The sequence below is a fragment of the Astatotilapia calliptera genome, chromosome 15 (genome assembly GCF_900246225.1).
Source record: "Astatotilapia calliptera chromosome 15, fAstCal1.2, whole genome shotgun sequence".
In the NCBI taxonomy this organism is placed as follows: Eukaryota; Metazoa; Chordata; class Actinopteri; order Cichliformes; family Cichlidae; genus Astatotilapia; species Astatotilapia calliptera.
This window is the reverse complement of record NC_039316.1, coordinates 12345107-12361038: the sequence shown is the minus strand read 5'-3', so window position 1 is coordinate 12361038 and position 15932 is coordinate 12345107. Positions and strand designations below refer to the sequence as shown.

Below are 15932 nucleotides of genomic sequence, written 5' to 3'. Positions count from 1 at the left end.
GGCACTAACAGTCGGTGACCTTTTTGTGTCCCCGAAGATGATTCTCCCCCAACTTCAGAGATGGCAAACATTTACACAGATGCATGTTTTTAATTTGATCGTTCAGACTGCTTCAGACCTCATTTAGGTTTTCCAATGATTCCACATAGCCTTAAAAAAAATGTTACTCGATCCTTTGTTATGGATATCTTATCGAGCTGTTCCCTTCTTTGCATGATTAATATTCTAGAGAGCTACTCCTGCTGTTCCTTGTAAAACCATAAATCCCAGTCCCCCAGTACAAAAGACAAGCCCAAGAGGTAAACAGAAGCTTTTGTCAAGCAAGTAAAAATTTTTTGTCTTTACATATTTTAAATTGTGCATACCTTACATGTAGAAAATAAAAGAATCAATGTCATACTAACCTAACAGAATTACATAAACACTAAAAACTGCCAGTAAATATATTAATTCTCCAATGATTTTCAATAAATATTCTGCAGAAAAAGTTAAAGAAATACTACATTTTGTTATTATGTGTCTTTTTTTTAAAAAGACAATTTTTAGATCCCCCTATATCTCTGCAAAACAGTATAAAAGGGTTTTATCTTTCTCCCTATAATTACAATTGTATTATATATATGAATTCTAATAAAGCTGGGTTGTGAAAGAGAAATGTAATCTTATTGGGAGCTCAAAACCGGCAGTGCTGCTGAGGTGTCATTCATATGTCGGGCCACACGTTACTAAAACCGCATTCTTCTTTTCAATATACACAAAAAAAAACTGTGCATACTATCTCCTTCCACTTCAGAGAGAAATACATTTCAAAATCAATGGCAAATCCCAGTTCCGTCTTTTGTATATAAAAAAAATACAACCATCGTAAAATTCAATTTTCCTGAATAAATGAATTTCCTGACCCCGTTTACCTTCACGCTGCGCAGATGCCGGCTCCCAAACCCGCGGTTGCGCTCACCCGGACCATGCGATTCTGGCGCCACCTCGTGGAGCACAACTCCTGCGCGTCGTCTACCCGCTCAACTCTCGCGGTACTCCGGCGCTTAGCAACCTCACAAGTTGCGTCTCTGCGCTGACCAATCGGCTGCCAATCAGCTGCGCGAGCAAGGCCAATCACAATCAAGGATTTCGGCACCAATTTAAACAGAGAGTAATCACTTCCTGTTTTGGTAGTTAACACACGAGTACACGATAGAGGAAAGAAATATAAGGAAATGACCATTTAAACATATACATAGACATAAAAGGCGGTTTAGGATTAAACTGAGAGCCTGTGTTGAAGGACACTACTTCCGGTTTATATTTACGTTGCCGTTAGCTGACGGTGACGCCAGTCCGGTAAGTTTTGAACGTTAGAATCGGTTACAAATCAGCATGCCGTCCCGGGTGGAGGACTACGAGGTGCTGCACACTATAGGCTCCGGTTCATATGGAAGGTGCCAGAAAATAAAGAGAAAAGCTGACAGAAAGGTGAGTAAAACACACTTCCCGCATACCTGTGGGTTAAACTCACCTGCTGTCCGTGAGTCCGCGAGGCAATATTGTCGCAGTCATGTTTTTTTTCCTCCCCCCACCTCAATAAACTTTATTTCAAACCGCTAACAAGTAGCTACCTGCCTGTAGCGTTACAGAAATTTTGAAAATGTAAGCTGTTAGCTTATAATGTGGACCTTAAAAATGAGCAGCGTTAGATTAAAAAGGTCAGTTATTAATGACTTAATATTTTATGTTAATTTTTATATTGATATTAGATATTTATGTTTTACTATTTTATTTTACTGACTTCATCTTTTTTTTTTTTTTTTAAACGTTTGTTGTTGTTGGTAACTTAATTATTCCAATGAAGGAAATTCCTTTCTTTGGGTCAAGGGTTACTTTGAAAATACATCAGCTCTCAATGGGGAGATAAACATGTTGGATATTTACACTCATATAGACTGTGTAATGCATTAGCAATAAAATGATGCCAGATCCCTTGACAAAAGTGAAAATTATTAAATGATTTACCTTTGGAGGGCTTAATTTAAAGACCCTGAAACTCAAAGTAAAAAATAATGTGTAGATTTTGCCAAAATGTACCCAGTAGTTTGAATGGCAGGAGGAACCCAGGATTTCATCCCAATACCTAATGGCAGTCCCTTCATGGATATACCTCCACAGACCCTTACTCACCCAGCACCACACTGGTCATGCTGAATGATGTTACAGACAGCACAAGTTCTCCAAGGCTTCTCAGACAGTGAGCACAGGGCCCAGATCAATATCCCACAAGAGTATACTGGTGCCGAAATCCTTGATTGTGATTGGCCTTGCTATATAGTCACCCCCCCAGAGGCCCTTTTTAAGGTCTGTATTGTGTAAATTCCTGTATTTACCTAATACTCTTCCTGCTGTGCTGTAATCAGTTATTATTTACGTTTGTGTCTGACAGTAAAGCCTGTTTTTCTGGTTTTATAGCCATTGGCAACAGTGACGTGTTTAAATGCCGTCCCTATTTTAAGGAGCATTTCATAACTCAATTCATAACATAATACATTTGATTGTACATTAAGACATTGTATGCAGTTTATCCTTCTCTGCCTCCTGACATCTGACCCACATTAAACTCATGGACTGAACATACACACACCCACAATTAGGGATGGGTACCGGTGTCCGGTGCCATGATGGCACCGGTTCTGACATAAACGGTAGTAACCAGACCGAAAAGCAGCGCACATTTCGGTGCTTTATTTCGGTGCTTTTTTTTTCCTGAGCTGTGATACACTTCTAGCCAATCATTTTACGTTTCCCAGGATAGTAGGCGGGGCCAGGTACGTACGTTCAGTTAGAGCAGAGCTACAGATTAAAAATGCCCAAGGCGAAGCGGTCAAAAGTCTGGCTGTACTTCACAGCAAAATATGCAAACTCAGCAGCAACAAGTGCTTTAAGCTGATACTGTGATACTGTCAAAGGAGGTAACACCTCGAATCCGATGAAACACCTGGCGACGCATAGCGTTTTTTTTAAAAGCCGAGAAATGCGCCGTATTTGATAGCTTGCTGCAAGACCTCACACTGTGCACGTTGGGTGGGTTGCCAGTTATCGGACCCGGAGCAACATCCCCCAAAAACACGAAGAGGAGAGTCCTGGCCCCTAGCCCTGCCAGTGTAGCAGAAATGATGAGGATGATGATGCAGCAGCAGCCGTTCTTCTCTGCGTGAGTCGCTTAATGTTGTTCGAGTGTAATTTACGTTGAGTAGGCTAACCACGTTATTACATTAATGCATGTAAGGTGAACTAGCAAACATCATCATAGCTACATGCGGCTGTCCTCTTGTTTGATGGCAGATACTCCCTTCACCCTGGACAAAAAGGCTAAAATGACCAAAGAAAAAGTGGGAAACAGCTGAACATGAGAGGATTTTGGACAAAGTTTGTGTTCTCCATTCTTTAAGCACCGGTTCGAGCACCGTTTAAGCACCGGCACCGTTTCAAAAGTACCGATTTGGCACCGGTATCGGATAAAACCTAAACGATACCCATCCCTACCCACAATGGACAACTGTACCCTCAAACACACAATAATAACATGGACTGAACCACCACTCACAACCACTAGCACTTTATATAGCCTCTCTAGAAACTATCTACACCCTCACTTATCTTAACTGCACTACTGTATAGCTCTGTGTAAATAATCATTCTGTACATTCGATAATCTTTAATCCTACAACTGTTTACAACTTGCATAGTTCCCATTTCTGTATAGCTGTATATCTCAGATTTCTGTAAAGTTATTTATTTCATATTCTGTATAGTTTTTCATATTTATATCCTGTTCATAGCCTGTACATAGCTTGTACTCACTACAGCCTGTACATACTTATAGTTATACAATATTCACAACATACTTCATACCGTGTACATTATAACATACCATAATAGACCCATTTCTGTAATATACTCACATCTATATTATTGCTAATATATATTGTAATATATCTATATCACTAAAGCACTTCTGGATGGATGCAAACTGCATTTCGTTGCCCTGTGCATGTGCAATGACAATAAAGTTGAATTCTATTCTATTCTTCTAGGGCAGGAGTTGGGAACTCAAGCCTCAAGGGCTGGTGTTCTGCAGGTTTTAGATATCACCCTGGATCAACACACCTGAATCAAATGATTAGTTCATTACCAGGCCTCTGGAGAACTTGGAGACATGTTGATGAGGTCATTTAGCCATTTGAATCAGCTGTGTTGGATCAAGGACACATCTAAAACCTGCAGGACACCAGCCCTTGAAGCCTAGCGTTCCCCCACCCGTGTTCTAGAATAAAGACAAGTTGCCCGAGTTAGCTTTACTTTTCCATAGCTTCCACTTGTCTTCTTACGACACTGGCCTTTATGGAAGGACATTCTCTGATCTCTGATTCAGATAACCACGGTTCTTTGACTTTTATCTCTGTAATTCTGGTTAATTCAAAGCTGGTTTGTATCGTAGATCCTGGTGTGGAAGGAGCTGGATTATGGCACCATGGCAGAGGGTGAGAAGCAGATGCTGGTGTCAGAGGTGAACCTGCTGAGGGAGCTCAAACACCCAAATATAGTGAGGTACTACGACCGCATCATAGACCGGACAAACACCACTCTGTACATTGTCATGGAGTACTGCGAAGGCGGCGACCTATCCAGTCTCATCAGCCGCTGCATCAAGGAGAGGTGGGGTTGAATGCTAAATGATACTGACGGTTGCATGCTGGTGAATCCTTTCCCTTCATCGGTGTATGCATGTGTTTTTTTTACCTTGACAGGCGCTATTTGGAGGAGCAGTTCATCCTGCGAGTCATGGCCCAGCTCACGTTGGCCCTGAAGGAGTGTCACAGGCGGAGTGACGGCAGGGCCACAGTCCTTCATCGGGACCTGAAACCAGCCAACATCTTCCTCGACATCAAGCAGAATGTCAAACTGGGCGACTTTGGCCTGGCGAGGATCCTGAACCATGACACCAGCTTTGCAAAGACGTTTGTCGGGACGCCGTACTACATGTCTCCAGTGAGTGGCTTCATGCTGCTGGAGTTTGAAGTGTTTAATCTGAGCTTACAACTTTCCTTGCCTGAACTTTTGATTTTATTCTTGTTTGTTAATCTTTGTTTTACTTCATGATTAAAAAAAAATGGGGACAAATATAATCTCTTTTTTTTTTTTCTGTCAGGAACAAATAAACCGGATGTCATACAACGAGAAGTCTGATATTTGGTCTCTGGGATGTCTGCTCTACGAACTCTGTGCCTTATCGTAAGTTTTCCAGCTGTTCCACTTTAGCTGATTTCCCCACTGCAAACTGTTAGGCAGCAGATCTTGCAGTTTTTCCTGCATTTTTCTTTTTCCTCTCCAGGCCTCCTTTTACTGCTTACAACCAAAAAGAGCTGGCAGAAAAGATCAGAGAGGGCAAATTCAGAAGGATCCCGTACCGGTACTCTGAGGAGCTGAACACTCTGCTCGGCAAAATGCTCAACTTAAAGGTTGGAATTGAATTTATTTTTAAAATTTACATGATATGGTGCCTGAGCTATCTGATTATTTTAGATGGTATAAAAGATGGACCATGTGTCCACATCTGGAAGAGGGGAAGTCTGTGCAGAAATACTTCAAACCTTGCATTCTTTCTAACAGCCTGCAGGGGGCAACTGCTCTAGTTTTAGTGCCTTCCATGGCAAACTGGCCCTCAGTAACTACTTTCCCATGACTTTATGGACTCAAGTGCTAGTTTTAGGTCACTGAATAAAACGTGAAGTTAATTTTGTAAATTCTAGTTAAATGAGCACTCTAAGCACTTTTTACCACCACCCACATTCACCCATTCTCACACACATTCATACGGTGCCTTTAGGTGCTTTTTCTAACTTTCTCACGCTTGCTCACTCTTCGGTAGATCCTGAACTGGGCCAATTTGTTGTTCAGTATCTTGTCCAAGGACACTTGACATGTGGATTGGGATGTCATGGTGGCTACATCCATCTTTTATGCGGTCTAAGGTTTTGCACCGACGTGATGCTGGCGTCTGATCTGGAATGGGTTCGGGGCATTTCCACCCTTAAAGTGCCAACAGATATTACCCTAGCCTCTGCTAGCAGCATTACATAATAACTGGACCTCAAACTTGTGGAAATGGGAACTAGTTCTCAAAATGAAACCACTGGCAGTGGCAGCGACACTAGCACCACATTGGCAGGAACAAAAAAGGCTATTTATGTTTCATTTATGGGCCCCTTCTCTTGGCAGGACTATTTGAGACCTTCTGTAGAATCTATTCTCCAGAGCAGCCTGCTGAGCGAGGCGGTTGCTGAGGAGCAGAGGAAGGCACAGTCGCGACTCCAAAGGAGATCAGCTGATTCTGATGTTCCTCTCCACAAACCGGCAGAGACGGCGCACGCCTCGGCCACGGAGATCAGACTGAAGGAGCAGGCGCTGCGGGACCGAGAACAAGCACTGAAAGAACGTGAGGAGCAGCTGGAGAGTAAGACCTTTTTAAGCCCTGCTTTGAGCCGCACATACCTCAAGCATATGTCTGTCAGTGTTGCTGTAGTCTGGCCTAGATTTTGGGAGAAATTAGAAAAACTGTGTATTGTATTTTTAGTAGAGAAATATTTGATTTACATCAGTTTGAAGAGGCTACTTCTAACAGGAACATCCTCTTCTGCAAAGAGGACTCATCAGTATTATCTCATGTTTATGGACTTGTTTTCACATTGGCAGCAATAAGTAAAGTTGAGTAATACCATAGAAAGTACTAGGTACATCTTGCTAAGAGGGTGGAAGTGTAGTTGAAGAAACCTGTGTGGATGGAACAGGTTTGTTCATGTTGCTTGGGGTGTCGCAACCAAACGATGACCTACTTCTACACCTACAGCTCCTAGCTCTGTGTGTGTGTGTGTGTGTGTGTGTGTGTGTGTGTGTGTGTGTGTGTCCAGAAATATGTGGAAATAAGAGATTGTTAGTCACACACAGCTATGATAAAATGCCTCCTCTTTTCATTCTAAGATTTTACATGTGCAGACATAATGAAACCTTTTAAATATTACCTGATTTTTAAGACCCTCTGAGGGATGTCCTGGTGTTTAGACTTGAAAGAGGGTGTACTTTCTTGAAAAGTGAGGGATAAATTCCCAAACTGAAACTGTCCATTTTTGTCTTTTAATTACAGGAAGAGAGCAGGAGCTGTGTGTTCGTGAACGACTTGCAAATGAGAAGCTCGTGCGGTAAAAAAAACTTTTAAGATAGAAATGATTTAAGCAATTCATTTTTTTTCATTCTAACCATTCTTTGGCAGTCTTTCCAGCTGATTTTAATTTTTTTCCCTTTATTTTGAATCAACCGCTTCAGAGCGGAGAGTTTGCTGAAGAATTACAGCCGCCTACAGCACCACAGGGACACGACACCGATCTATGACAAAGACATAGGTATGGGAATCCAGCAAAGACTTCTGAACTTACTGAACCAAGACCAGAGCTGAGCAGTTTACTTTTAACGTGTGTTTTAACGCATGTGTCGACAATGTGAATGACTTTGGATCAAATGTATTTTATTTTTTTTTATACAACAATAAAGAAATTATTTTTAAAAAGTTGCAGTTCTAAAAGCTCACACGACACACCTCAGAATCACAGCTGTTGAGATTGTGATTTGTTAACAAGTTTACGTGACTGTTTTGGTCTAGATGCGGAGAACCTCTCTCCGGGTAAGAAGAAGGTCCACTTTGCTGGCGAGAGCAAAGAGAACCAGCGGCCCGATGCTCTGCAGAGCGCGCCGTCCCAGGAGCTGGTGCTGCTGAAGAGGCTGCAGGCAGCGGCCCAGCGGAGCAAAGCTCTGAGTGAAATGGAGAAGATGTGCCAGCTCAAGAGCAGGCAAATCCTCGGCCTGCGCTGATCGCACAGGTGTGACCATGAAAGCTTCTGAAGGCCTGGAGTCATAACAACTGGATGAAAATGTTCATGTGTAGCTGTGGAAGTGCAGTGAATGTGTGTGTGTGTGTGTTACTGTCTTATTTTTATGTAGCCTGATGAGTGAGTGTGTTATCTTGGGCAGCTAATGCGATTATCAATGTACTGTGTATAGTTTTTTGCTGTATTTATGGCTGTAGACCTTCTTTAGAGACATCTCTAGAAGAAGGGAGACTATGTGGAATGACATGATCCTGTGACGTCAATAAACAAAGTGATTATATTCATTACTACATTAAAGTAGGCATGATGTGATGATAAATACTTGTTCTATACCATTTGGGTTTTTTTGTTTTTTTTTGTTTTTTTTTATATAGCAGTTGAAATGATGTAATAATTTTAGTATCTGCCAAACAGATATGCTGTATTATAGAAGGAAAGAGGATGTGGTCTGAGAGGTGTTCTGGTGGCAGTGGAACTGAATCCTTCAGTTAGAGAAGATGTTCTGCTGCCTGTACAGTAAGTGGTGTAGAGGGTCTAGATCACAGGTGTTGAACTCTAGGCCTCGAGGGCCGGTGTCCTGTAGGTGTTAGATATGTCCTTAATCCAACACAGCTGATTTAAGTGGCCAAATTACTTCCTTAACATGTCTCGAAGTTCCCCAGAGGCCTGGTAATGAATTAATCATTTGATTCAGGTGTGATGACCCAGGGTGAGAAACCTGCAGGACACCAGCTCTTGAGGCCTGGAGTTCCCCACCCCTGCTCTAATATGTGTATACTTGATATATCAACAAGCAAACATGACTGATAAATGAGGAATTCTTACTCCACTCAGTTTGTGGGGAAATGTGTGCTTCTCTTGTTTGTTGCCTAGAGACATTACAGCTGTCTATGTTACTTTAACAGGGATAAATCTGTTTGCCCGGCCACAAAAAAAGAATCTGCCCTGGGGTCTATCACAGGGCTGTTATGCAATATGCTATATTTCATATGTATACAGACTGTAGTGGGTCTAAGTTGGGCCAAAACTAGTTTCTCCTGTGGTTTTTCACACTAGCGTAGCAATAGATGTATATGAAAAAGAGAAGTTACAGGCTGGGCTGATCATTTTCATAGTAATGGAATTGTTTTTATATAACACTAGCTCCCACAAGGGGTCATCACTTTTCCATGAAAAGATATTAAAATGCAATTTGCAAACAAGCCTTTGCTTTGAGTAAGTAGCAGATTAGATGTAATTTATTGTTACATCTGTCTTTATTTCCATTGAAGCTGGTAGCTTACTGGCTTGATTACTGAGTTTTTTTGTGTTTGCTTGTTTGGTTGGTTTTTTCTTGGAGGGGGGGGGGCAACTATTTAACTTAATGTAAAATTAAATCATTTTACAGCGTAAGTATACGGACATTTGGAAAATAAAATATAAAATAAAGGAAGCAATTATAGTGTGTAGTTGGAACATCAGTAAATTTAGGGATTTTTCCGTGATTAAAAGCTGAGTAAAGACCACTGATTGTATAAAAAAGTGTTTTTACTGATAAGGGCTCAGTTTCTGTGATTCTTCGCAGTCACCTGGTTTCAGCTGAAACGCCAAGATTTACGAATCAGTTACGGACCTCATCGCGATATTACAATTGCCATTAGCGTGCGTAGCAACCACCGTTGTTTGGCTTCTTTGCGCCGCCTACTTGCAAGAGTTGCAGAACGTGACCAATTACGTTCCTCTCTGTAGCTCGTCGACCAACGGAAATCGTAGTAGGCGTGTCCCGCTATGTGCCGTGTTCCGTGTGGAAAGTTTACCGGCTCGGGTGCAAAGTTTCAGCCGTCTGCAAAGCGGAGCTCGTCGGCAAAACGAGCGAGGAAGGTGCTGGTATTTATACGGTTGCTGAATCATTTTTTAATCGCCAATTGATTCGGTGTGTGTTTGTCCTCAGATATAGCCGAGTGTTGCTGCCGTCGCCGAATAAGAGTGTTTTACGCGGATGATATTACCAGCGATCGTATTGTCTCAGGGAGCCAAGCTAGCTTAACGTAGCCCGGAGTTAAACGGGAAAGCCAACCAGCGGATGTCGTGGGGATTTCTTGGGCTTTCTCAAACCTGCTGATTTCTTCAACGCTAACTTAAACTTGAATCGACTGTGAGGAAGGAAAAATGGCTTGCGAACCCAATCGTGCCCGGCTGCTGTGCATGCTATCATTGACTTTTGGGTTTTTCATCGTGGAAGTGGTGGTCAGTCGGATGACCTCGTCCCTGTCAATGCTGTCGGACTCCTTCCATATGCTGTCGGATGTCATCGCACTCGTCGTGGCTCTAGTGGCGGTTCGGTTCGCGGAAAAAACCCAGGCGACCAACAAGAACACCTTCGGCTGGATCCGAGCGGAGGTGATGGGGGCTCTGGTCAATGCCGTCTTTCTCACGGCGCTGTGCTTCACCATCGTCCTGGAGGCGGTCGAGCGTTTCACCGAGCCCCACGAGATCGAGTCTCCAGTGGTGGTGGCCGGGGTCGGTGCCGCGGGGCTTCTGGTTAACCTGCTGGGGCTCTGCTTGTTCCACGGCCACGCGGGCGGAGGCCACGGACACTCTCACGGAGGGCACTCTCATGGGAGTAAGAATAAGCGGGGCAAAACGAGCAAGAACTCGAAGGCTGGAAACGGGTCTTCGGGAGAGGAGACCAACAACTTGGTGGGAAATCACAACAGCCCAGGCGATGGGAGACCAAGAAATGGTGAGCAATGAGTTGTTGGTGCTTTAGTTTTGAAATGGACAGTCCACCCTCACTATCTCACCATTAATCTGGATACATGTGCCAGTCTTTATCTTCACTGTTAGCACTCCAGATTGTGTAACAGTGCATCAGCCTGCCCTGAGAACTGCCCAAGTGACTAATCCGTATTGGGGTTTTTCTTGACATATGTGTTTGGCGTCTCATATTTGTTGGGTTATTCTATCCTTGGAAACATGGTCTCCGTGTTGGTGACATTCCTGGGTAAAGCCTCAGGTTTCACTCTGGCTTCTAAATAATGATAACGAGAAGTTTCTGACTGACACAGCTGAGTCAAACTGAACTCGATTTTAAGTTTTTACCTGAATTTCCACACTGACTGTAGCTTGGGCCGGTATTTAAAACTTATAGTGGGATCCTTGTAAAGTCTCCTGACCCCCTGAAGAGCTTAGTGCAGGGCTGCCCAATCCCAGTCCTCAAGAGCTACTATCCTGCAGCTTTTAGATGCATCCCTACTCCAACACAGCTGAATCAAATGGTTTGATTACCTCTTCAGCATGCCATCATGTTTGGCAAAGGCCTGATAACAAGCCATTCATTTGATTTGGGTGTGTGGGAACAAGGATGCATCTAAAAGCTGCAGGACGGTAGCTCTCGAGGACCGGGATTGGGCACCCCTGGCTTAGTGAGTTACCTTATCTGCTAAATAATTAGTAACTAAAGCTTAAAAATAAATGCAGTGAAGTAGGTGCCCCCCCCTTTACACTCACCTGGCTGTCAGCTATCAGCAAGGAATCAGAAGCAAAACAAACTCATCTGCATACAGGCAGCTTTTATTTTAGCTTCTTCTTAATTTAATTGTGCTTCTACAAGGTATTGAGTGGAAGAAAAACCGGTCAAAGGCCAAAGTGGGGCAGCAGCTGGACAATCAGCTTGTCCACCATACATTTTTGTTACATTAAACGCTTCTTACCAGACAAGTTGATTGTACTGATAACCTCATGTTGGTGTCTGCATGTCAGTTAAAAAGTTTCACAGCAGCACTGGAGAGCTTCCGTGGCCCTTTCTGCTGGTCAGTCTAACTGAAGGGTTAAACATACAGAAACTCATTTATTCTTCCCCCCGCACTGTTAGACCCTGCCAGTTTCAATAAATGGGGGTTATATCCCCCGCCCCTCCATGCACTGATTGCTGTTACTGGGCCATACATCAGTGTAGCTGTGGAGTCGACAGCCCCAGACACACCATTAGCCACTGATGAATAGACCAGCTTGGTCCCTGGGATGGAAGCGAGCCATCGTTGCTCAGGTGCCGTTGCCCCAGCTTAGAGTGTGTTGCCTGCCATTACTAACTGAATTTGCCTAATGTGAATTACTGAGCAGCATTTTGCTGCGTTTAGGTTTTTTTCTTTGGTCATCTGGCATGTTGTTTTCCTGAGTGTGGCCTTGGGCAGTTATATAGCGCAGATTCAGTCACAAGATGAAGTCTTCAGCAGTGAAATCTGCAACATTGTATGTAGTTTCACATGAACTTTTCCCCTTTCGCTCTTAATAATGGCATTGTATTTAACAGCTGGCTGCCATTTGATGGCATCCAGAGTTTTTACCAGGAGAAAAACAAAACCGAGTAGGGTTCACTGGGAGTTTTTGACGGTGTTGGAAAGTGGGGTTTAATTTTATTCAAAACTGAATACATGTTTTCTTATCACATGACCAAAAACAACAGGACAATGCACAGAATTCTGTTGTCAGGTGACATGATTCCCCCCCCCCCCCCCATCTTAACTATATGATTAACAATCATTCAGTGTGCATAGTCCCCATGCTCAGAATGGGCCCGTGGGGTGGGGTGGGGGGTACAGTCAGTCTAGACAAAGGGACTGTGTTACCTTAGTCCTTGCAATTTCTTACAATTTGATAACCTAAACTGTGTTATTATGGTTTAGTATATTAAATACTAACAAACCTGTTAGCCCCAGATAAAATCTTCTTTCAGGGTGTGTGGGAAACACATGCTTCTTTATGTAGGATAAACCCTGGTCTATATAATTTGTGTGAAACCTGTGTGTCAAAGTCCATTTGATTATTTAACTGTTCCAAACTAATCTCTGTTTTCCCTTTTTAATCTTTAGAAATCAGCTGTAAAGGCAGCACAGAGGTGCAGATGAATGGAAACACCCACTATGAGGAGATGGATCCCGACCACGACTCGTCATCGCAGCTCAACATGCGCGGGGTCTTCCTGCATGTGCTGGGCGACGCCCTGGGCTCCGTCATCGTAGTGGTCAACGCTGTAATATTCACCTTTGTGTGGCAGCCCTGCATCAAAGGTGAGAAGTGCGTGAATCCGTGCGTCAACAGCCACTCCGCTGACCATTACCATGACAACAACACCGTTGTCGATCTGCACGTGGGTCCAACTGTGCCGACCATGAAGTTCGCCGGCCCCTGCTGGGTTCTTTACCTTGATCCCACGCTGTGCATCATCATGGTGAGCATCCTGCTGTACACTACCTACCCTCTCCTCAAAGAGTCGGCCCTCATCCTGCTGCAGACCGTGCCCAAGCAGATCAACATGCACCGGCTCAACGAGCGTCTGCTGAGCCTGGACGGCGTCCTGGCCATCCACGAGCTGCACATCTGGCAGCTGGCCGGAAGCCGCATCATCGCCACGGCGCACATCAAATGCCACGACCCCACATCTTACATGGAGGTGGCCAAACGCATCAAGGACTTCTTCCACAACGAGGGCATCCACGCCACCACCATCCAGCCCGAGTTTGTCACGTTCAGCTCAGAGTCTCGAGACTCCCTGTGCGAGCTCTCCTGTCGGACTCAGTGCGCTCCCAAGCTATGCTGCGGCGCTGCGGACAAACAGAACACTGGCTCTGACAAGAAGGCTGCAGTCGCTTCAAACCTGGAGGTGATCAGTGAGACTTCAGAGGCGGCGGGGGTCGTAGTTCAGGTGTGCCCTGGGTCTGAGGCTGAGGTCAGGATTGCCAGAGAAGTGGAGTCATCTCTGTGAGATGAAGGGTGTGGAGAAGAGCAGAGGAGAAGCAAGAAAACCTCCACTTTGAGCAAAAACATCATCATCATTTGCAGGAAGCTGTACTTTTTGTGGCTTAATCATTTCCCCCGATAGGTCCTTTTATTTTCGATTATTGCCCATCTACACGCCTGAACCCCTTTCACTCCCTCCCATGTTCATACATTGAGCATTAGTTCAACCCCCCCAAGCCTCTCCTCCGCCACTCAGTCCCTCCCTTGTTGTCTGTGGCTCTGGCAGTATGAGGGTATGGTTGCGATGCATGTTGGGTTGCACTGACCTCATCTCCACTAGTACTGGATCAAGGCCTGCATGAGCGTCATTAGCACCGTGTTGTGATGTCTCATCTCGTCTCATGGTGTTTCTGTGCCAAAGCTTCTCAGTGGACCGAAGGGATCAGAGGGACATTCCCTCCTCCAAATGGACACACAGCACACACATCACTAGGTTATTTATTTAGCCTATGGACCTGCTGGAAAAGAGTCTACCTTCCTGTTTTTTTGTGTAGGCTTCAAGCAGACCTATTTTCTTTACCCTCTGGCCTCCAGATGGAATAGTATTGTATTGCATAATAATTTATGTACCTAAGTTATTAGAAATGATCTATTCTCTGTAGATGCTGTTTGTAATGTTTAGTTTGGATGATAAACATTTATTTTTTCTCTTTTCTCTCTTCTTGAAATCTTTTGACAGACCATCTATGCTGAATTCAGTTTTTTTTCCAGGTGTGATGTTTTTATAATGATTTTGTTTCTCAGACGTTTTCGTCTGGCCTTGACTCGGATTTAATTGCAGTCGTTAGCTGGATACAAAAGCCGTACCAACACCTCTCTCACCTTGCCTTTTAATTAAAGAAAACTGTTGCAATATGGCACTAAGCATAGTCGACTCGGTGTAACAGGACTTCTCGCAGTGGCACAGTCACCTAATTAATTAAATAAACGTTTATTCTTAAATTTCGATGCCTCGCAAGCCAGAGAGTTGCAAAGAAACGAGCACTGTTCGCCATTTAGTGAAACCTCCGTCTGAATTTGTACCGGAAAGCTTTCTGTTGGCCTGTTGGGTTTTAAAAACCCTCATGAATGTGTTCGGCACCTTGTCACAATCCATGCTGAGGGAGGTTTTTTTTTTTTTTTTTTTTTTTTTTTTTTTTTTAATTTTAAATATCTATATATCCAGGACCTTCTGTGTTGTCTGCATGACCAAACTGAGACCTGGTGTTCGACTTTTTAACAGCTCCACTAAGAGCTCTAGTTGCTGCTTACCAGCGTCTGCTGGTATCCTACTATATTACTCATGACAGTGTGTGGGGGAATGACTCATCATATAGCTCTGTGTGTCCTCTGCTGTGGACAGCTGAGCCGAGCTGGTTGTTTGCTGAACTGAAGTCCATACAGTGGCCTTTGAATTTGTTTCGACTTTTCCCCTCATCAGCACAGATACCGTGTGAAGTTGACCTGTTGATGAGTTTTGGATTTCCACTCTTTGATTTATTTTGCATTATAGAAATGTGTTCTGGGATATGTATTTTTTTTCCATTTGTAATGTTTGGTCACTTTTACTCTTTTATGACTTGAGCTCTATGTGCAAATCGAAAACAAGTGTGTGTGCGTGCGTGTGGTGGTTTTTTTTTTTTCGTTTGTTTTTTTTATTTTAGTTATGATGAATCAGCTGATGTGTTTTTGAACTGTATGGTGGCATGCAAAAGTTTGTCCACTGCTGGTCAACATGACTTCCTGTGACTAGTTAATAAACAATTACCTTATTTCCAAAAGGCAAATAATGGTTAATGGACTTATTTTTAAAGTGTGTGAATAATAGGTTTACCCTCTGCATGGTCACTTTTTTCTGTTGGTTGACTGTGAGGGTCTTGGAAAACTGTCAGAAGTCTGCACTTCATCTTCAGATCTTTTTGTCCAGTGTTTGCCGGTATTTAAATCAATCCACTCTTCTTTTCACCAGTGATTGCAGGACTGGCTGCAGCACAGCATGGTCAAAGCCATCCCCATGCTTAACAGTTGAACAAGTATTCTTCTAATGAAAGTCCTTATCCATTTTTTTCCCCCAAGCATACCTTTGCTTATTTGGCCTGATGAGTTTCGTCTGCTGACTCTCCAATGAGTCATATTTGCACGTTTCACGGCGCAGGAGGTCGGTGCACAACGTCTCCAGCCTCTGATAAATCTTCCCAAAGGTCAAAGTTTTCCTTGTCTTTCGCACCTGAGCTGCATTTCCAGTAT

At 43.5% G+C, this 15932-nt stretch overlaps 2 protein-coding genes across 4 annotated transcripts; both read left to right on the top strand.

Moving 5' to 3' along the window:
- Positions 1 to 1124: 1124 nt before the first annotated feature.
- nek2 (NIMA-related kinase 2) lies at positions 1125 to 8247 on the top strand. 2 transcript variants are annotated; one of them, XM_026142318.1, is made up of 9 exons: positions 1125 to 1470; positions 4487 to 4704; positions 4797 to 5037; positions 5198 to 5280; positions 5381 to 5507; positions 6268 to 6502; positions 7190 to 7244; positions 7369 to 7445; positions 7703 to 8247. In XM_026142318.1, exons 1-9 carry the CDS (start codon positions 1375 to 1377, stop codon positions 7909 to 7911), a joined length of 1341 nt encoding a protein of 446 aa, XP_025998103.1. In that variant the 5' UTR covers positions 1125 to 1374; the 3' UTR covers positions 7912 to 8247. The 2 variants fall into 2 exon arrangements, with proteins under 2 accessions (XP_025998103.1, XP_025998104.1); XM_026142319.1 differs by lacking the exon at positions 1125 to 1470 and adding an exon at positions 4252 to 4336.
- Positions 8248 to 8685: 438 nt separating this feature from the next.
- Positions 8686 to 14361, top strand: slc30a1a (solute carrier family 30 member 1a). Of its 2 annotated transcripts, XM_026143193.1 has the most exons (3): positions 8686 to 9788; positions 9859 to 10650; positions 12779 to 14361. In XM_026143193.1, exons 2-3 carry the CDS (start codon positions 10077 to 10079, stop codon positions 13669 to 13671), a joined length of 1467 nt encoding a protein of 488 aa, XP_025998978.1. In that variant the 5' UTR covers positions 8686 to 9788; positions 9859 to 10076; the 3' UTR covers positions 13672 to 14361. The 2 variants fall into 2 exon arrangements, with proteins under 2 accessions (XP_025998978.1, XP_025998977.1); XM_026143192.1 differs by having other exon boundaries at positions 8686 to 10650.
- Positions 14362 to 15932: the final 1571 nt, after the last annotated feature.